At 37.0% G+C, this 23,087-nt stretch overlaps 1 protein-coding gene across 5 annotated transcripts in view; it reads right to left on the reverse strand.

Moving 5' to 3' along the window:
- Positions 1 to 7,203, reverse strand: part of auts2a (activator of transcription and developmental regulator AUTS2 a) — a 568,280-nt gene extending 561,077 nt beyond the window's left edge. For all 5 annotated transcript variants that reach the window (XM_056466220.1, XM_056466218.1, XM_056466221.1 and 2 more), the window contains exons 1-2: positions 6,953 to 7,203; positions 3,980 to 4,668 (exon numbers count right to left, since the gene is read on the reverse strand). In XM_056466220.1, coding sequence (XP_056322195.1) covers positions 3,980 to 4,255 — 276 coding nt within the window. In that variant the 5' untranslated portion in view covers positions 4,256 to 4,668; positions 6,953 to 7,203. The remainder of the gene's footprint in view (positions 1 to 3,979; positions 4,669 to 6,952) is intronic.
- Between the last annotated feature and the right edge of the window lie 15,884 nt (positions 7,204 to 23,087).

Below are 23,087 nucleotides of genomic sequence, written 5' to 3' on the forward strand. Positions count from 1 at the left end.
CCAAAACGTGCACGTGAAAAGCGCGAGCACATGGATTCCTTCACAGTCTTTCTGCAACTAGGTGACTATTAACCGTTTTCTCAGAAAACCATTGCTTTAGCTCCAGTACAAGTTTATGAAGAAAAGTAAAAAGCGCTTTTTGGTGCGCTGTGTTTGTCTGAGGTAATTCTTAGTCCCTTTATTAATCTGTGGTCGCCACAGCGGAATGAACCGCCAACTTATCCAGCATTTTTTTTTATGCAGTGGATGCCCTTCCAGCTGCAACCCATCACTGGGAAACATCCATACACACTCATTCACACCCATACCCTACGGACAATTTAGCTTTTGGAAACCGGAGCACCCGGAGGAAATCCACGCGAACCAGGGAGAACATGCAAACTCCAAACAGAAACGCCAACTGACGCAGCCGAGGCTCGAACCAGTGACCTTCTTGAACGTGCTACCCACTGCACAAACATACAGCCCTGAGGTAATCGGTCTACCATTATTACTGAAATGTGTATATTCCAGACAAAGTGTGAAGCAGATTGGTTAGTCTTACTAACATGAATCGTGGTGCGCTCGTGACATTCTTAAAGGTGCAGTATGTAAGTTTGACACGCGGTGGTTGACCTAGGTATTGCATAACCTGGATCAAAATAAATGAAAGTTGCCAGACTGACGACCAACAGGAGCGAATCTGACTCTGGTCTGACAATCGAGCCTAAAGGCTGATTTAAATCGTGTTCTATTCAAAAGAAATGGCACGCAATAGAAGGAATATTTCCCATATTAAAAGGAGTTTTTGTTTTAACCAACACCTGAAATTTATATTTTAGCAACGGCTTCTATACACCTCACATGCTTTTTTTTAGTGTTAAATGCTAACAATGTGAGTTTGAATGCCATTTTACATGACATATATTGCCATAGTACTGAAAGCAGTAGCAGATTGTTTACCTCAGATCTGTTTGCGCCGCAAGTCACGCGTCTTCATTGGAAATTACAAACGTACACCTCTAAGCTTATTGGCATTCTTAAGGTGCATGCTCAGCAGCCAAATTTTAATAAAACTCTTAACATTTCATACCGAAACTTCATACCAAACCTTTTATTATCGTTATTAACAACGGTGTTCGGTCAATAAATACCGATACCGTTTTTAATGGCCCAGCCCCAAGTCAGAATTTAAAAAATGATCTAGAAATAAGACTAATAAAGGGGCAGCACGGTGGCGCAATGGGTAGCACGATTGCTGGGTCAGCTGGCATTTGTGTGTGGAGTTTGCATGTTCTCCCCGTATTCACGAGGGTTTCCTCAGTGTGCTCCAGTTTCCCCCTACAGTCCAAAGGCATGCTGGAATAATTGGTGGTTCATTCAACTGTGGAAACCTCTAAAATAGAGACTAAGCCGAAAATGCGGTATAGGTGAATTGAATAAGCTAAATTGACTGTAGTGTATGTGCTCAGGATTGTATAGGTGTTTCCTGGTGTTGAGTTGCGGCTGGAAGGGCATCCGATACGTAAAACATATGTTGAATAAGTTGGCGGTTCATTCCGCTGTGGCAACCCCTGATTAATAAAGGTACTAAGCCGAAAAGAAAATGAATAAATGAATGAAGACTAATAAAAATAAGAAATAAACAAACAAAAAAAGACAATAAAACAAATACTATACAAAAGCAGGGACTAAAAACTTTTTTAAATACAAGAAAAAACATGTAATAACAACAAAACCAAAAAATGCAATCATCAATTACTATTAAAATAGTAAAATGTTTACGTTATAAATTTTGGACAGCATACGTTAGATTTGGCGAGCTGACTGGCTCATTAAGTTCCATGATCATCTGAGCTGCATGAATGCGAATGGATCTGCAAGTTGACATGCGAGATCTAGACTGGGGTCTCCTGCTCTGTGAGCTTCTAAATGGAGCAAGACGAGAGGCGCTATGTGTCACAGATCCCAGAACAGTGAAGAGCGGTGAAAGGGATGTCACCCCTGGAGAACTGCGCCTGCGGTTCACAGTGCTAGCGTGACAGTGTAAGCTGCTGACGGGCTCCTTTCACAGATTACTGTAGTGAACATCCAACACAATGCAACAGCATCTGTAGGGGATGTAAGGGTAAAGCGTGCAGAGCTTTGTCGTGTCACACTGTTGGGCTTTTAACTACAAGAGCGAGGCTGAAAGTCAAGATGACACTCTACAGATGTGCTGTCAAGTCTGACAAATGAAACAATGGCGATGGCCTACACCGCATTCAAGTGCTCCTGGGAAGCACGTACAACAAAATAAAATCGTAACAATGTACAATGAAAAAACTGTTGTAAGCATAAATAAATACTACGCAAGCAATGGAATCCAAAAATTACAGCACTGAAATGTAATTTCATTTAAATTTAATCTACTGCTTTCTGACATGATGTTTCTGGAGTCAAATGTCAAAACTCAAGACGTGGTTACAGGTTTTCCACTGCTAAATGTAGTCATTTCTGTTCATGTAACACAAAATGACTACATTCCCAATTCCACTTAGAGGCTGTATACTAAACAGCCTTAACCACATATGGAGAAAACGACAGAAAAGTAATAAACACCCACACAATACCCATTTGATCACAGTCTGCCTTCATTATATGCGTTTAGTTTCAATATAAAACCTGCCGAAAGCCATTAGGGATCTACATGTGTAAGCTGTAGCTAACTTGGCTAGAAAGTCCAATCTTTATTTTAAAACTATGATGTTTGAATTTCATTTAAAGCCATGCAGAACCAATACATTTCTTTACACTGTACATTAGGGATGGGCGATATGGCAAATCTTGATAATTATTTTCCATATTGAACGATAAGGATATATATTTCGATACAAGTTGTTCATTAAATGGTATAACATATTTTCGGCCAATAAATTTTCAGTGGCCAAAAATTCGGCACATCTGTAATATCAACACACTTAAGATTCTCATTGTTGCACATTTCTGCTGTATGACTGGCTCTTAGATCAATATACAGTAGAGTAAAAATTCAGAGATTATCATTGTTATTGACATTGTGATTTGATATAATATTGTTTAATATTGTTTTGCACATATATACTTACAATTATGTAGTCAAAATTAAAACTAATGCAAAATCTAAAAGAATAATTGTTTTAATAATCACTTAAAAAGGACAATGACTTAACTTTTCCTAATTAAGATGTCTTAATTAAAAGTCTACCATTAGAGCATAAATATATTACTCAAATCTATTACTTCTACTAGAAGATGAACAATAGCTCCACTATGGCTTCAGGAACAGGTGTTTTTATCGTCATCTGATGACAACAAAGAACAACTACTCTATTGTATCTACTAGTACATGTATGGTTTAATTTATTTATTTTATAATAATATGTTAAGACTATTAGTATTTAAGCTTCAACTTTCCTCAACATCCTCAAAACAGCATCTCAAAGCAACACCAACTACAGCTGTGGGCCAAATAATAACACAGTACACTGTGCACCAGTACTCAACAGTCTAGTGTATGAATTTTATAGGGCTATTTAATCATTCACTGTCAGAGTCATAAGCTAAGCTTGCAAGAGTTGAGTGCATGAAGTGTCCAACATTCCACACATATTTTTTTTTTACTTAAATAAGTACATCTTCAATGCATTTGAAGCACATTTCTAGTTGTAATTTCCAGTGTGAACACACCACTTAGATTATTGACACAACAAAATGGCCTAAAATGGTGCGCGAATTCAGACGCATCGTAAATCTCTGGCAGAAAAACGACAAAAAGCCACATCTGCTTGAATACCAAACACACTCACAGAGGAACAACAGAAAATCCAATACTGTGCAAACAGACCCAGGCAATTAGAGTCCAGAAAGAAGCAGTCTACAGACAATAATAAACCAGTCATTATACCGCCACTGAGCGTTTCACTGCCAAATCAAACAAGCACTTCCAAAAAAGCATTCAAGCGAAGGCCTGGCTTCTTACCTCAAGAGCTTCCAACGTCATAAATCCCGCAATTGAGAACCCATCAATGATGTCCTCTTCAGCAGATGAAGACTCCTTCCTCTTCCTCCTCGGTGGCCTGGGTCGTGAGGAAGAGGAGGGGTTGGTGCTGCCGTCTTCCTTCTCAGAATCTGAGGAGAAGCGAAGCACGGAGCCCCGGACATGGTTATTCCTGATCCCGTTAGATATGCGCTCCCGGTTGCGCACCGACCGAGACTTGCGCTTTTTCCGGATCCCGCTGCACCGCGGGCCATCCATTTCACCAGATGACACACTCGACCGAACACTTCCTAGAAGGCGGCTCTCAGAGGTGAATGCAGAACTCGATTCCCAACAAACACCTGCAATGGAAAACTCAACGACTGTGCTCCAGAAAGAGATGCGCAATTATCCAAATTCCCAAATCGGCTGATGTTATGTGACTTTGCTTGAAGTGCGATACCCACATGAGAATCCAGAAGGATAAATGCATATATCCACAAGCAGAGAAATCCAAAGTTGAATCCTGACAAATTGGAAAGTATCCAATCTTCCAACTTCAGCCCACGTTTTAGAGGAAACAAACTGGCAGATCACTTGAAGTGTCTTCCAATGGAGCTGTAACAGGTCTCCACATGGCTGTCCTCACGGATCCAACACTCTGTTTAAGTGCAGTCTGACACCTTCCCATCCTACAAGTCAAAGGGAGAGATAGAGAACAGACGTTTGAAATGTTCTTTGTAAGAGCTTACTCAGAATCACCACCCTTAGCTAGACATAGAAATACATAATGCAGGAATATGAATAAAGCGACTGAATAAAAGAGATCATCTGAAGATGTCTTTTGCTTTTGATCTAATTCCACACTGTCTCAACGTTCCTGGTTTCTTCAAAGAAAACAAAATCTATTGTAGGAAATTATTCAGAATGTGTTCTTGCACGTTAAATACATCATATAATGAGCCATTTACAGAGCCACGTCTAGATCTCCAGTATTACATATTCAAGAGCTTATATTTCTCCTCCTGCACACTGTCATTATTCTGAGACCGCTATAACCGGAGACAGGCGGAGAAAAATTATTCATTTTTCTTAACAGAGCTGTAGATCAAGAGAAAAAAAATGTCATTTTCTCACAGCAAATTTTAGTTCAGCTGATTACACTGACAGAACATTTATGGCTGATTTTTCCAGTCATCTCCAACAGTTGCATACAAACCACCAACAGCCAGAAACAAACATTCAGCACTCTACTGATAATCTCTACTTAAGGTTCCTGAGTTTATTTCTCAATGTCACCGAAGTGCAGATAACACTCTGAAAACATTTACTACGACTAACTGAATCTGTCAGACTCAATGGCATGTTTTGAGATTTAGCAGCACAAGTTCTTCTCAGATTATCTGAATGACAATAACAAGCCAAGGCCACACATTGTCTGAAATTATTCTTGCTAGACATTCATTTTTAAATAAAAATGGCTTTGCTTAAAGCAATAAATAATCATATGTCGTTAATAAGAAGTGTTTTAAAAGAGTAATTTTTTGTTCTGTGAATAAAATTTAAGAATTTGACCTGAAAAAAATCTATAATTGCTACATAACATCACGGCAATCTGTTTTCAAATTTACTCAAAACATGAACACCTTCAGAAAGTCTACAAGAGCTACACTATGACATCATAATCTGCTCTCAACTGGCAGAACATTCAGTATGCATATACTGTACATTATGACATCATAATCATCCATCAATGTTGCTAAATCAGCTGCTACACTGACATCGTAATTAAGGTTACACGTAATATGATTTGAAACTATAATTATTGTGAAATGCGCTATACAAATAAGCTTGAAGTGAATCAACTTAGCCAAATAAGCATCAGCAACATTGTGACATCATAATCAAGCATCAACTAAAACATTATCAAATGACACAAACAGCTAAATTATATCACAACTACCCAAAAAAGTCAACTTCACCAGATAATAATAGCTGTACTAATGACATAAAATAATTAAGCATCAACATAAAGTTCTCAAGATGACAAGAGCAACCACAGCAGCTACATCATGACATCACACTCATCTATTAACTTAAGCATCATCAATTGGCATGAACACCTAAATTATATCACAACTAACCAAAAAAGTCAACTTCACCAGACAATAATATCTGTAATAATGACATCATAATAATTAAGCATCTACATAAACTTCACAAGATGACAAGAGCAACCACTGCAGCAACATTATGACATCACACTCATCCATTAACTTAAACATCATCAAATGACATGAACACCTAAATTATATCAAAACTAACCAAAAAATAAACTTGAATAGGTAATAACAAATAATAAGCATCAACATAAACTTCACAAGATGACAACCACAGCAGCTACATTATGACATCATAAACATCCATTAACTTAAAAATCATCAAATGACATAACCACCTAAATAATATCACAACTACCCAAACAATAAACTTGAATAGATCATAACAACTGTAATAATGACATATTAAGCATCAACATAAACTTCATAAGATGACAACCACAGCAGCTACACTATGACATCATAGACATCCTTTAACTTAAACTTCACCATCCACCAACCTCCATCTAACCAATCAACATCAGCAATGCAATTTGACTTTTTTCCAAAAGCGAATTCCAGTAACGTTTATACCTAAACCACTGACTAATAATCCAGGTAGGCTATAATTACAAAGCCATTCCCAACCACATATCCCTTTTTAACCTGATGATGCCCTGTGCTGGCACTCCTGTCACACACACGCACTCAGTCGTGCACGCGCGCGCACACACACATATATACACACACCTCAAATATATAAATGGTTTTAATATATTTACACTCCCTGCCAGCCCTCCCTTCACTCTCGCTGCCTTCCATGAGTCCGTTTTGTCCCTCTCTCTCTTTTCTCTCTCCGTCAGTAAATCTCACGCACCGTGGCCGGTCCAGCCCACAGCAGCAGCAGCAGCGCCTGGCACTGCCTCCTTCAGCTCTAGATCCACCAAAACACAAAGCCTGCCTTCTCTCCTGCAGGACAAAAGCAACACATGCAAAGCCTGGCGAGTGGAGGAGGGTCGTCCGAACGAGTCTTCGGCATTCGGAAAGCGCGCTGCTCTTGAACGGAAAACAAAAGAGAAATTTTTCAACAAACAAATAAATCCTGCAAGGAAGCGACGCTGCTCCTCTCCGCGAGTCCGTGCTTCAGGATCCCGGAGCGAGCGGGGACCGGGCGCATTGATACAGCACTGCCGCAGTGCCGCTTTACAGGAATCCGCTTCCTCAGCGCATATAGTGCTGCGCTTTTCATATACTGATGACTCGGTTTAAACGCATGAGATCACATATTTCACTAGACACTCTTAATTGTCTAGAACTTATAATCTTTTTCTATTACTTAGCCATCCGCGCTGATTATCAAAATAATGAAAGTCGATGTATTCTGTATGGCACTGATTGCTTGATTGATGCCTTCGATGAGGGTGCGAATTAGGTTTGACCCTGGCTGTTTAAGCGGTTTAAACGCCTAAGAAGTCTGCCATTTTAAGTTAAGTATTAGTGCTACAATAGCATAACGCATGTTTGCATGGAAATTGAGTATAAAATGATAAATAGAACACCACAGAAGTTGAATTACATGTGAGATACCATGAGTAGCCTAATTACGTTTACCTTAAACACTGTATACAGTACATCGACTTTATGACATTAACTCATTCATTATTTATTCCACAAAATTATAAACAATATTAATTAGTAGGCTAGTAAACGTAGAAGTTAGATTAGAAATTATTCAAAGTGCATTTTCACTTGTTGACAAGAAGTGCTAACCCATGCAATGTTTTCTTTCCATGATTAAACATTGAAACATTCTCAGACTATCAATTCAAAATAGTATGTATTTTTTTTCTGTGTTGTCATTTGTGGCTTATTTTGTTGGTTTCAAATTGCTTAGATTTTTGAGTATTCCCTAAGGATTGTGCCTCCAAAATGATTTAGACTTAAAGATTATATTAGATAAGAAATTACATATAAATGTATCATAATGTGTGTAATTATACACCAGAAATAAAATTCTATAACAATATAAGGTTACATACTTAGTCTGGGCCATTCATTCATTTTCTTTTTGGCTTAATCCCTTTATTAATCTGGGGTCGCCACAGCAAAATGAACCGCCAAATTATCCAGCGTATGTTTTACGCAACGGATGCCCTTCCAGCTGCAAGTCATCACTGGGAAACATCTATACACACTCATTTACACACATACACACGGACAATTTAGCTTACCTAGTTCACCTGCACCGCATGCCTTTAGACTGTGGGGGAAACCGCAGCACCCAGAGGATACCCACGCAAACACGGGGAGAACGTGTAAACTCCACACAGCTGAGGCTCGAACCAGCGACCTTCTTGCTGTGAGGCGAACATGCTACCCACTGTGCCACCATGCAACCTTAGTCTGGGCCAAAAAAAGGAAAATTATACACAGTCCTGGTTCTTAAAATATTCACACTGCCATTGTTAAGACTGAAACTCAATTTATTAATTAACGTTTTTGTTTTTATGGCTGTAATACTGTGACAGAAGTCAAGTCAAGTTGGCTTTATTGTCATTTCAACAATATACAGTGCAGTATGCAGTGAAACGAAACAATGTTCCTTCAGGACCAAGGTGCTACATCAAACAACATAAATTGACATCATAACACAGGACTGTGCACTACTATAAAAAAATTTAACATAGCAAACATCAAAAACAATGCTGTGTGATGGACTAAACGCATGCATTGTATGTGCATACAGTACATGTGATGTATTTTTATCAGTTAAGAACTTATAAAGAGCATTTCAAGTATGTTGATGAGTTAAAACAGCAGCAGAATTTTTTTGTCACTCACAAACACACACACACACACACATCCTGAATATTATGATGATCACAAGTGTGCTTATTCTGACTTTATGGCTCCATCTTGTGACATTGTGTCCCGTTTTGGGTCTGTTTACACATCTTGGATCGTATTGCCCTCATATTTCATTTGAAAGGTTGTCTAGTGCACACCAAAGTTTGGCAGCACGCAAACTTATTCAAATGAACAGCACTAAAAATGCAATAACATAAGAGTTAGTTTTGATCAAACCACACCTGCCAAGTGTGAATATCAACACAGAGTGCATAGTCAGACTAGCTCAGATTCTTTATGCTTTAAAACTCTCAAAAGACCTGCAATAGACCATGCTTTGCCATGTAGTGTCTTTTGATTTGAATTTTGACAGTTCAACCACTGCATATTGTATTGCACTTTATCGATGCATTAAGAGTTGATGCTTTAAAACTTTCAGCAAGGAACATCCACTAACTTCCCAAAGAACATTTGCTTCTAGCCATATAACACACTAACATGACAAAAATTCAATAGGCTTTGCAATATGAATCACTGCAAAGCCAAACCAAGTCCAAGTTAAGAAGAAAATAAGATGGCATAGCCAGAAATCTATTTGTAATATATAAAGCCCATTGTCCCTTTAGGTCCTTCCATCTGTCCAAACCACACTGTGTTGATTCAGGCCTTTATCAGCATCCATGAATCAGTGAAAACAATCCTGAAATTTACAACGTCTAAACTCACTGGCTGCTAATCAGACTTTGTAATTGCGCAAGCTATTAAATCTTCATTTGGCATCGCATGGGTTTCCAAGCAGAATACTGATCCAGCAGCATAAGTTTCTTTTCAACCATGGCATCTGATCAATGCACAGTGCATTTCAGAGTGTTTTATCATACTATGAAATACATAAAACAAGCAACCGCATAATCAAACACTTGTTCCCCTTTAACATTTTTATTTTGTGGATTTACTACAACTGTACTGGCCTCAGGCTGCGCATGACTTTCTATGCCACTAACACTACGCAGCTATTTGGCAATTAGCAAGTGCTATTAGGCAAAATGTGCAATCAATTAAGCCTTCAAACACATCGCAACACATTTACACTTACACGGTTTTAATAAGTCAGATTTTGATTCTCAGTTCTGGATACTATTGTTATGGCTTTTGTTATGTAACATGAACAGGTTTTCTCTTTAGGACAACGAATGGGTGACCGAACACACCCCTGCTATCAAACTGCACTGAAACCAGAGCTCAACCTTACTAATTTAAAATGTTTGTGTGGTCAAGAGGCAGAGCAGAAGCACTAGCACCAGACAAAGAAAAATGCTCTCAGTGTATGATATACCAAAATAGTTGGTATAAAAATAGGTCTTGATATCTGATGTAATATTTTTTAAAGAAACAAACAATATGAAATGTTCCGTCATGAGTTATTCTATGGGAGCCTGTTTTCACCATGGGACACAAAAGGTAATAGATTTTTTTAAAACTATCTACAACTCTTGCTTTATCCCCCATTCAGTCTCTCTCTCTCTCTCTCTCTCTCTCTCTCTCTCTCTCTCTCTCTCTCGTCGATCCCAGCTGTAAGAGCAACAAATAATAACTTGACTTCTAGTTGATCATTTGGAAAAGTAGCAGAAGGTAGATTTTTCTGATGAATCATCTGTTGAACTGGATCCCAATCATCACAAATACTGCAGAAGACCTATTGGAACCCGGATAGACCCAAGATTCTCACAGAAATCAGTTAAGTTTGGTGAAGAAAAATCATGGTTTGGCATTGCATTCAGTATGGGCGTGTGCGAGAGATCTGCAGAGTGGATGGCAACATCAACAGCCTGAGGTATCAAGACATTTGTGCTGCCCATTACATTACAAACCACAGGAGAGGGCAAATTTTTCAGCATGATAGTCCTTCTCATACTTCAGCCTCCACATCAAAGTTCCTAAAAGCAAAGAAGGTCAAGGGGCTCCAGGATTGGCCAGCCCAGTCACCAGACATGAACATTATTGAGCATGTCTGGGGTAAGATAAAGGAGGAGGCATTGAAGATGAAACCAAAAATCTTGATGAACTGCCAGAACGCTTTCCTTGCCATTCCAGATGACTTTATTAAGTTTTTGAGTCATTGCAGAGATGTATGGATGCAGTCCTCCAAGCTCATTGGTAAAATAAGCGTAATCTAGAGGCCTTTTCCTGTCATATAAGCCAACAAGAAATCAAGCTATTATTTATATATAAATAATATGTTCTTCATTTTATATTATGCAGTATACATGTGTTGCATGACAAATTTTGCAAATCATAAACTCTCTAAGGCATTGAGGGGGGAAAAATAATTTAGAATTTCAAGAAATAAACTCTTATTAAAAAGTGACTCGTTTATGCAGTTTTGAGATACAAGCAGAGAATTATCAAATTAAAACCAAGTATTACAAGAGATAAACTAAACACGATATTCACATTTGAAGAATAACTCTAAATACTGACAATTGGGACAAAACGAGTATTGTGAGAATTACAGTAAGTGAAATCTCGTTTTTTCTTCTGTTCTAATTTCTTAACAACTGTAAGATCTAAATATAGAATTTTAACAAACACATAATCCAAGAGAAAAAACTATTTCTACACATAAACTCAAATTCTAGCTCAATTCTGAGATAAAAATATGAGACAGACTACTAAGAAAAAAAAGTCATAATTTCTAGACAAATTCAAAATTATATATAATTATATACAGTGCTCCGCATAATTGACTACACCCCATTTTGAAAATGAATAATTTTATTCATTTCTTAGTGAATAGAGGCAATGTATTTTGGTGCATTTAAACAAAACAGATTTATTAAACAAATATATTTATTGAAATAATATTTTAGTCACAAAGCATATTTAGAAATCGAAAGATAATACAATTAAATTCAAGCAAAATATTGTAAAAAAAAAAAAAAAAAATACAACCTACAAATTTCAACAAATTTTTATTATTTTTTTTTTTTTGCTTTTCTTTTTTTTCCTCTTTTTAAATTTGTTAAATATTTTTCTATAACATATAAATTTGAGTGTACAAGTTTTTTTATTAAGTTATTTTGTTAGATAAGCTTCAGATTTGGCTTCAGTACTGACTTATCTTATGTATATGCACAAATATATTATTTTATAGTTTCCTATTAAATTTGTAAAGGAGTGTACTTATATATTCTGAGTACTGTATAAAGTTTCTCATTCTAATTTGTCTATTTTCTCTATTTTTTTCTTAGTGACTTTCTTTCAAATGTGAATTTATGCTCTCACAATTCTGACTTTTCTTATTGCTCATTCTGTTCATACTTAGCATTTTTGTCTTTATACATAACCTCACAATTCTGTTGTTTTTTGCTAATATATTACTCAAAACTGTAAGTACATGAATCCAAATAGATAGTTCATGCTCTTTCTGAATTGTAAAATACTGCATAAACTCGCAATTGTGAGGCAAACAGTCAAAAATACTATTTAAATTTTTTACTCCATGGCTGAAAAATTCTCCATTATTAAGCTCAGCATGACTGATATCACCCATTTGATGTATACAATCCATCTCACACTTGCTCCCTTCATGCATCCTGATAGAAAACACACAACCATTCACTCGCAGCACATTCATGCCTCATTAAAAAGAGCACAATGCAATGCTTTAAGCAAGTATGACTCTGCAACATTTTCCACAGTGTAAACTGTCAAGCATCTAGATATGGATTTTCTACCAGAGCTCCTGCAGTTCAGGGAATTTATTCAGCTAATACAGCGTGTTATAGAAACTGGGAAGCTACAATGCCGGGCATATAATGTATAGATCTATGACTCTACGCTCTACGCTGTCTGTGATTAATATACCAATACACTCAAGCATAATAATGGGAATGTATTGAGTAAATAAGTGCATGAGAAGGAAAAAAAAACAACAACAATACTAGATAAAATAGATGCCTTTTGCTTCTTTTTAAAACTGATTTTTAAGCCAAGAAACTACAAGTAAAACCTAACATTTATTAACAATCTTCACCAGTCGATTGATTCATTCAGACATTCAGAATTACATTACAAGTTTTCTAAGATGTTTCAAGTTTCAAGTTTCAATATGCAAATTATGCATTGTTTAATTAAATATGCACATGCATATACACACAAATTCTTTCTTTCTTTCTTTTATTGACATTAGAATAAAAGGTTTTGGGAATGTCTTTTTTTGCTCCATAATTCATTCATGGATTCATCATTCAATATATTATATTATATTAAGTTATATTATATATTACATTACATTACATTACATTACATTACATTATATTATATTATATTATATTATATTATATTACATTATATTATATTATATTATATTATATTATATTATATTATATTATATTATATTATATTATATTATATTATATATTAATAGGCGACGCAGTGGCGCAGTAGGTAGTGCTGTTGCCTCACAGCAGGAAGGTCGCTGGTTCTAGCCTCAGCTGGGTCAGTTAGCGTTTCTGTGTGGAGTTTGCATGTTCTCCCTGTGTTCGCGTGGGTTTCCTTCGGGTGCTCTGGCTTCCCCCATCATCCAAAAACATGAGGTATAGGTAAATTGGGTAGGTTAAATTGTCCGTAGTGTGTGAGTGGGACTGAGTGTGTATGGATGTTGCCCAGAGATGGGTTGCAGCTGGAAGGGCATCCGCTGCGTAAAACATGTGCTGGATAAGCTTGCGGTTCAATCCGCTGTGGTGACCCCGGATTAATAAAGGGACTAAGACGAAAAGAAAATGAATGAATGAATAGATTATATTAATATTTCCTACACTAAAATCCTGAGAATACATAAATAAAACTAGAATTATGACATAGATCTAAACCAGAGATGCCCAAACTAGAGACTGCAACCTTTGATTTGGCCCGCCAACCAATCATAAAAGAGATGGACAAATGATAGGGAAGCTTGGGGCGAATCCCTGAAACAGAGATCGTCATTTCTAATTTTACTTAAACTTTTGTTTGTTTGTTCAATTGCTAAGTTACAAAAAAGCAAAACTGAAATTAAATGTTTTAATTAAATGTGAATCAATCAGATGTTTTAAAGGGTCATGAAACCCTAAAACACATTTATTTTTTTAGATGTTGACAAATATATATGTGGCACATTGCTAAAGTCACTATTAGGACACATATTTAACTATCAAGTTGTTTTTGTAAATAAAAATCACTGAATTCTATTGTGTTATAAGTGAGATTGTTTATAGTTTTATTGTAGAATGTTATAAATTACATTATAAAATGTAAAATATATATTTATTATTAATACGATTAAAGTATTTTTTTCTGCACTGTAAAACACAACAGTCAACTTTATCAAATAAATGAGTGTAGTTAACTCAAAATTTACTGAAGGTTAACTCTATTCATGTGAAAAGACTTTTGAAGTCAGTGTTGAAGGTAATGAGTTAATTAAATAGCTCATTACTTCAACTTAAATGGAGTGAGTTCACAATACTCATATAGATTGTTTGTTTTTTTAGCTATCGGTTTCCTCAAACAGTTTGAGTTGCCTTAACTGGATTTGACAGTTGGTTTGAGTTCTCTTCATTTGTTGGGTTTTACTGTGCTCAAATATCTTTGCTTACTTAAATGGAATAAGTTCACAGAACTCAATAGGATTAGATTTTGATCTTAAATGGTTTGTTGCAATCGGTTTTTCAAATGGTTTAAGTTGCACTGACGGAAAAAAACACACTCTGTGGAAAGCTAAAAAGCCCAAAATCGTTGGTGCAATAGCCTAGTGGTTAGCGCACCAACATATGGTGCAGTAGCACGTCAGGGCGTCCTGAGATCGAATCCTGGCTTGAGGACATTTCCCTACCCTCCTCTCTCTCTCCAACTCCGCTTCCTGTCTCAATACTGTCCTATCTAAAATAGGCCAAAAATAAATCTTTAAAAAAAGCCCAAAATCTCCAAAACTGACAGGCTCATGAAAAAAATGGAACATTTAACGCAACAATTGTCTCAAAGCATAACACGCATTACTTAATTCATTTTCACGCAATCAGGCCAATATTGTCCTCGCCCCATCATTAACCAAATGCCTCATTTGCACTTTCATTAGCTATAAAGATTTTTCATTCTTTCTGGCACTCGATTGAGAGTCACTGTAACGATTTGCATGCTGTGTATCCATAGTGTTTTTATCGATGTTGTCTGAAATAACAGAGTGAGCTCTTCTATCTGCTCCCCGGGAGAGCAGGGATGAAACAGCTGTCTGCTTGACACCAGATGGGCGGGACTGATTTTGTCATCTCGTTTGTGGGCTTTTAATTACTCAGTAAAACACTCTAAATAGGCTGGTGGAAAAAAAGCAGATGATGAAAGAGAACAAACTCTTCTGTTCTTTTGTCGTTGGTTGAATGTCACTAATGATCATTTTATACATCTTTTTTTGTTCAGTTATTAGGAAAATATATGAATGTCAGTCAAAATAAAAAATGAACAAAGATTAGAAAATGCTGTACAACATTAATGTCCCAATTGCTTTATTTGTTTATAAATAATACTGTATCTTTAAAAATAAATAATTCATTCACTTTGGCTTAGTCCCTTATTTATCAAGGGTCACCACAGCGGAATGAACCACAAACTATTGCTGCATTTGTTTTGCACAGAGGATGGCCTTCTAGCCACAACCCAGTACTGAGAAACATCCATACACACTCATTCACACTCATACACTACGGCCAATTTAGCTTATTCAATTCACCTATAGCACATGTCTTTGGACTGTTGGGGAAACTGGAGCACCCAGAGGAAACCCATGTCAACACGGTGAGAACATGCAAACTCCACACAGAAATGCCAACTGACTCAGCCAGGACTCAAACCAGCAACCTTCTTGCTGAGAGGCGACAGTGCTAACCAATGCGCCACCATGCTGCCTTAAAAAGAAACTGTATGCTACTGTACATATAAAGTTCCCAAATAAATGTTTGTTTACATTCTAAAAAATGCTGGGTAGTATTAACCCAATACTGGGTCAAATATTGACAAAACCAAAAGTTGTTGTAATCCAGTTTTTTGTTACAGTATGTGTATACATCCTTCGGTTTGTCCACATTTGACCCAATATTGGGTTAATACAATGCAGACCTTTTTCAGGGTGTACAAATATCAGTTTAAACAAATATCAAGATTTGACTTTATGTTCATTTTTTTACTTTAAGCTCCACATAAAGCATAAAATACATTTGACTTCACTTTACTTTAAATATTATTAATAAAAAGTATGTATATTTCCGTATGTACTGTTTTATCAAGCAATATCAGGAAGTTACAAATGTAAACTCTAAAAATGTGTGCTGTTGTAACCCAGCATTGGGTCAAATATGTACAAACCAAGCGTCCTTTAAATTTAATTGAAGTAAAAAAACAGCAATAACATTGGATTTCACAAAACTGTATTTAAACCAAAGTTGGGTTACAACACCCCACCATTTTTTAGAGTACAAGCTATACATTCTAAACTATTTAATACTAGTAAAATAATACATGTGCAAGAACTACAAGAAACTCTACAATGACACAAGATTAATATCATTTTAAATAGTAACATTTGTTTTGTTTTTTTAACACAAAATACTAATTCAATATTTTGAGGAATTCCCAGAATATCTGGCCATATGATCTACTCAGAAATAAAAGCAAATATCCTTTCACATATTCTGGCATGCCTAGATCTACTGTAAATCTACATTTTTTAAATCTATTTTGCTCTCATTTGAGATGTTGGAAGCAAAGACTTATCTGAAGTCAGTTTGGAAGATCACGTTTATGCACACATACTGTGTCAACATATGTTTATATATAGTGGCAATGTGCTTGCCATGGGAAAACTTGTTTATTTTTAGTCTGTATTGCAGTCTGAGCTACTGCAGAGCGAGTTATTTCTTCTCCAAACTCTATGGACAAAATGACTCCAGTGTTCACAAGTGTGATTTTGTCCATTTTAATGAAAAGTTTATGTTTTTGTCATTTTTTATTTAATATACATACTTCCTATTCAATTTATTCCAGCTTTAATCAAGCAATTGAAATACATGAAAACGGGAAACGACCTTGCCAACTTATTAGGGCAAAAAAACATTTCATTTTATTGAACAAAAATATTTATTGTGAGTTTTTGATGTTTTATTTTAAGTTGACTATTTTTATACACAACATTGACCTTAGAATTATACACGTTCATTTCTATATAGAGTAATAGATATATTACAAAAACAACAGATTTTATATGCCTTAATGTCCACAACAAAAGACACAAATCAAAAATAACAACAAACTACTGAAGACAGCAACAAAACAACCAAATAGGATTACAGATTCATGCGACACCAATTTAAACAAGTACTGAGACATTTTTATTACTCATAACATCTGTAGAGAAAAAACACAACTACTGGACAATGATTAACCTTCCTAATGTTCAATGTTCAGGTATCAAGTGGCTCATATGTATATAAATAAAGAACTGGAGCTGAAATAAAACTCAATACCAAAAACAAACCAAAATCCCTATATACAGTAAAATGTCAGTCCTCTAAGGGAAAAAAAAACCAAGCAGCTTTACCTACTGTAAATACAAAAATCCTCAGAATCTTCCAGACACCTATCAAACACACAGTCTGTACAGCCAAAGTCTCTCTAACGCAGAGAAAACCTGACACAGCAGACAATTAAGCCTTCACCACACACACACACACACACACACACGCACACACACACACACACACACACACACACACACACACACACAGCATCAGCATTCAAAAGTATTTTTCAAGAACCCAGCTCTCGTAAAAACCTTATTATGCCCAAAATGGAAACTTCTGTCATCATTCACTCACCCTCGTGTCGTTCAAACCCCAAACTAACCCTTTAAAAAGTGCTATTATGCTTTAAATGTCAGTCATTGCTCTGCGCTGACAGTCACACTGTAACTCATGGACCTCTGCCAGCATATTATTACCAACTTTAACAGCCATCTGTGTGTGTCTGACTCTGGGGATGAGCTTTTGATAACTCCCCTGTCATTCGCTGTCGTTTTCTCCACCGTGACAAATACATGTCTATACGTATTGTGTATGGAGATGGGTGGGGATAAAATCTATCGCTGTTGCAATATTTATTCTTTCGGTTTTGAAAAATAGTTTTCGGTGAACTGACAAATAGGTGTTTACGTGGATCACATAAGCAGTGTGTTCGCTAAAGTGACACATGGCACAAAGGTGCAAAAACTCCTAGTGTTTGTGTGAAATCAAACGCTTCGGTGAATGAAATGAGACTGTAAGAGCACCTGCCTCATAAAAGCATGTTCAACTTCTTTGCTTTTGTTATTTGTTGCAGTAATCATCAAAATGCCATGACAGATTATTCTTAGCTTTACAGTTTACATCACTTTGTCATGATTGATCAAAACTGGATGACTGCCTGGGCATTGCTATGAGTTTAAGTCTTTTTTTATCAAAAATGACAATATATTACATAAATAAAGGCTGTAGACAGACAGAAGAATGAATAGTCATGTGGACGTATGCGTAGACAGATGGACAGATTTAAGGGATAGATAGATAGAGAGATAGATGGGGGAGGGAGAAACAAAATGAGTAGATAAACAATTGGAATATGAAAAATGTACACAGAGCTAAATAGATGGATAGATTTATAAATAAAATAAATAAATGATTGTATACATGGATAGATCGAGGTATGGATTGCCTCAATGAATAGATTAGCAATTGTAAAGATTGAATGGTTTGATAGACTGATACAACAATTGGATGGATGGTGGAAACAGACTGATACCAAAGTAGGATGAATGGATGGATGGATGGATGGACGGACGGATGGACTGATACAACAATAGGATGGATGGATGAAAAGATAGACTGATACAACAATATGATGGATAGATGGATAGATGGATGGATGGATAGACTGATACAACAATATGATGGATGGATGGATAGATGGATGGATGGACTGATACAATAATAGGATGCATAGCTGGATGGATGGATGGATAGAAAGATAGACTGATACAACAATGGGATGGATGGATGGACATTTAGACTGACACAACAATGGGAAGGATCGATGGATGGATGGATGGATGGATGGATGGATGGAGGGAGGGATGGATGGATGGATAGACTTATACAACAATAGGATGGATGGATGGATGGAGGGAGGGAGGGATGGATGGATAGACTTATACAACAATAGGATGAATGAATGGATGGATGGATGGATGAAAAGATAGACTGAAATAACAATAGGATGGATGGATGGATGGATGGATGGACTGTTACAACAATAGGATGGATGGATGAACGAAAAGATAGACTGACACAACAATATGATGGATAGATGGATGGATGGATAGACTGATACAACAATAGGATGGATAGATGGATGGATGCACACATAGACTGATCCAATAATAGGATAGTTGGATGGATAGAAAGATAGACTGATACAACAATAGGATGGATGGATGGATGGATGGACTGATACAACAATAGGATGGATGGATGGATGGATAGACTGATTCAACAATAGGATGGATGATGGATGGATCATATTGTTGGATGGATAGGATAGTTGGATGGATGGATAGACTGATACAACAATAGGATGGATGGATGAACGAAAAGATAGACTGACACAACAATATGATGGATAGATGGATGGATGGATGGATGGATAGACTGATACAACAATATGATGGATGGATGGATGGATAGATGGAAAGATAGACTGATACAACAATGGGATGAATGGATGGACATTTAGACTGACACAACAATGGGAAGGATGGATGGATGGATGGAGGGATGGATGGATGAAAAGATAGAATGAAATAATAGGATGGATGGATGGATGGATGGATGGATGGACTGTTACAACAACAGGATGGATGGATGGATGGATGGATGGATAGATGAATGGATAGACTGTTACAACAATAGGATGGATGGATGGATGGAAAGATAGACTGAAATAAAAATAGGATGGATGGATGGATGGATGGATGGGTGGATGGATAGACTGTTACAACAATAGGATGGATGGATGGATGGATGGATGCACACATAGATTGATCCAATAATAGGATAGTTGGATGGATAGAAAGATAGACTGATACAACAATAGGATGGATGGATGGATGGATGGATGGATGGACTGATACAACAATAGGATGGATGGATGGATGGATAGACTGATTCAACAATAGGATGGATGGATGGATGGATGGATGGGTGGATGGAAAGATAGAATAATACAACAATAGGATGGATGGTTGGATGGACGCATGGATGGATGGATGGACGGATGGATGGATGGATGGACGGATGGATGGATGGATGGATGGATGGATGGATGGATGGATGGATGGATGGAAAGATAGACTGCTTTAACAATAGGATGGATAGATGGACAGATGGATGGATGGATAGATGGATAGATGGACTGATACAACAATGGCATGGATGGATGGATAGACTGATACAACAATAGAATGGATGGACGGATGGATGGAAAGATAGACTGATACAACAATAGGATGGATGGAGGGATGGATGGATGGCTGGATGGACGGATGGATGGGTGGGTGGATGGGTGGATAGATAGATGGATAGACTGTTACAACAATAGGATAGATGGATGGATAAATAAATGAAAAATTAAATGGATGGATCGATGAATGGACGGATGAATGAACACATTATCTGGATGTATATTCATACATACAGTCGAATTGTCGATTAGATGGATGGATAAATAGAATGGAAGAACGTTGTATGGATGGACAGAGAGATATATGTAAGCATGTGTGATGGATGGATAGATCACATATGGAATTAACACAATAACAAGAGTATAATAGCAAATTAAACAACAACAACAACAACAACTTCCTGTAAAGCACAGCCAATCAAAAACTGCATTGAAATAATCCTGGTGCTACATTTTACCCCCATATTTATATTGCATCTGACAATGTTATATCAGTGAAGACCTTCAATGTGTATCCTCTCTAGGGGTCAATGCTGATGGCTGATATTAAACCTTTGTTTCATTCACAGCGAGTAAAAGACGAAAGGTTAAATAGGTAAAACAGCTTCTCAAAAAACAGAGTCAAGGCTGAACGTCCAACCGAGAGGCTGTCATTCAGCGAATCAACCCTGCTCCATTACCTCCCGCTCCCTCTCATCAACACCACAATACGCTTTCACTTCAAATGCCCAGCACAGGCTTTACCTCACAGGGCTTCAGTAGGAATAAATGGAAGGAGCGCTACTGGAAGAGTTGTTTTTCTTCCACCGTTTTATGGCAGGAAGTTCGCAACACTCTGCTTCCCGTCGTACATGCTGCCCCGGGCCTGCTGAATGTCCAATAACAGAAGGGCCATTAGCTCAAAGCATGTGTCGAGGGGGTGTGTGAAGAACAGAGAACGCAGATGAGCCTCCCAAAACTATTCCTCTTCCCTGGCACTGCGACATTCAGCCATCTGAATACACAATTTACAGAGAGATATGTAAATACTGCTTATTCTCTCAGCCCCTTTCTTGAAATGGTACAGACACACACACACACACACACACACACTCACGAAGCAGGCTAATTGTTCCTTTTAAGAGGCAGAATGAGAACAGTATCTCATTGTGCAGGCTAGAAGATGGAGAGAGAGAGAGAGAGAGAGAGAGAGAGAGAGAGAGAGAGAGAAATAGAGGGATCTCTCTGGAATAGGAGGCAGGGATATTTTCCAATTATTCAGCCTTTCTCTGCTCTCCCAGAGGGCAAGCTCTGGAGCGCGAGAGAAGCAAAGAGAAAGTCGCACTCGTTTATTAGTATTAGGGGCCTCTTCTGTTTTTCCTCCCAGGCCTGTGGTCCTGACACACACTGGCAGAACACACACATACACACTGAAAAAAATTTACAGAACATACAGGGTGGTAAAAGGCAATAGAAGGGCATTAGGGGGAATTAGGAAAACCACACAGTTGCATTAGGCTGTAAACGGTATGTGGAGTCTTTAAGTCGTGGTGAAAGGGAAGTTGTCATTGTATATATCTTTGTCTGATAGTTGAACCATTGCTTTTTGCTATTGGCCATTCACAGGTATGTGACAGGTTATGTAAATCATCAAAGAGACTCTTGCCATGTAAAGCATGAGTTATTTTCCTTAAAAATGTCCCCTTATTTAACAATAAACAATGCAAAATAAAATTAAAAACATTTTTTTTTTGCTGTTTGCACTGACCATTGCCTGCCTTTCTGGATTTCGCTTTTGATGACCCTTATGTTTCTGTTTGTTTTTGTTGACTGTCTGACCATCCCTTTGCTTAATAAAGTCTGCATTTGGAACTCTATCTCCGTGTACGCATTCGTAACACTAAGTACTCGAGCATGGTGTAAGTTTGATGGCACTTTTTGAGCTTTTTTTTTTTAATTAAATTCTCATTATAAAAATTTAAAATCTGCCAACATCCTCATTCTCAAAACTTCAGCATCATTATTTGAGATCTGGCAACATGTGAGCTGCTTATTACAGTGTGCCATTGACATCAACACACACAAAACACATACAATTCACCTTTAGATTAGCAAAAACATAGTTTTACAGAGTATACAGAGTACCATCAACATCCACAATATGCTTTTACCATGCTTTCATCAATTCGTCACATCATCCTTATTAGTTTTTTTGCACCTGCAGGAAAGCATCACTCACCAGTGCCCAATAATCAGTATTTTTTAAATGACAGAAATGCATGTGAATTAAATCATTCATACATATAATAAAAAGATATCTGCTAGAGAATGCTAAAAAATGAATTATAATCTGAATAGTGCTGGTAAATACAGAATAACACATAATTTATGTTATGACATTAAATGTATGCTCATCTCCTAAGTGTTGAGGATTTATGACTGATTGTTATGTCTGTAGTCATGTGACTGAATTGAGTGTGTCTGTATAGCTCTGCATGTTGGCGTGCCTGTGCTGAAGGTTATTGTATTACCTCAATGAGTCAAGTGGATTCTGGACAGAGATGAAGCCATACAGTACATCAAAGCAGGGCTGCACAATATGTTGT

Source organism: Danio aesculapii, chromosome 10 (genome assembly GCF_903798145.1).
Source record: "Danio aesculapii chromosome 10, fDanAes4.1, whole genome shotgun sequence".
NCBI classification, from domain to species: Eukaryota; Metazoa; Chordata; class Actinopteri; order Cypriniformes; family Danionidae; genus Danio; species Danio aesculapii.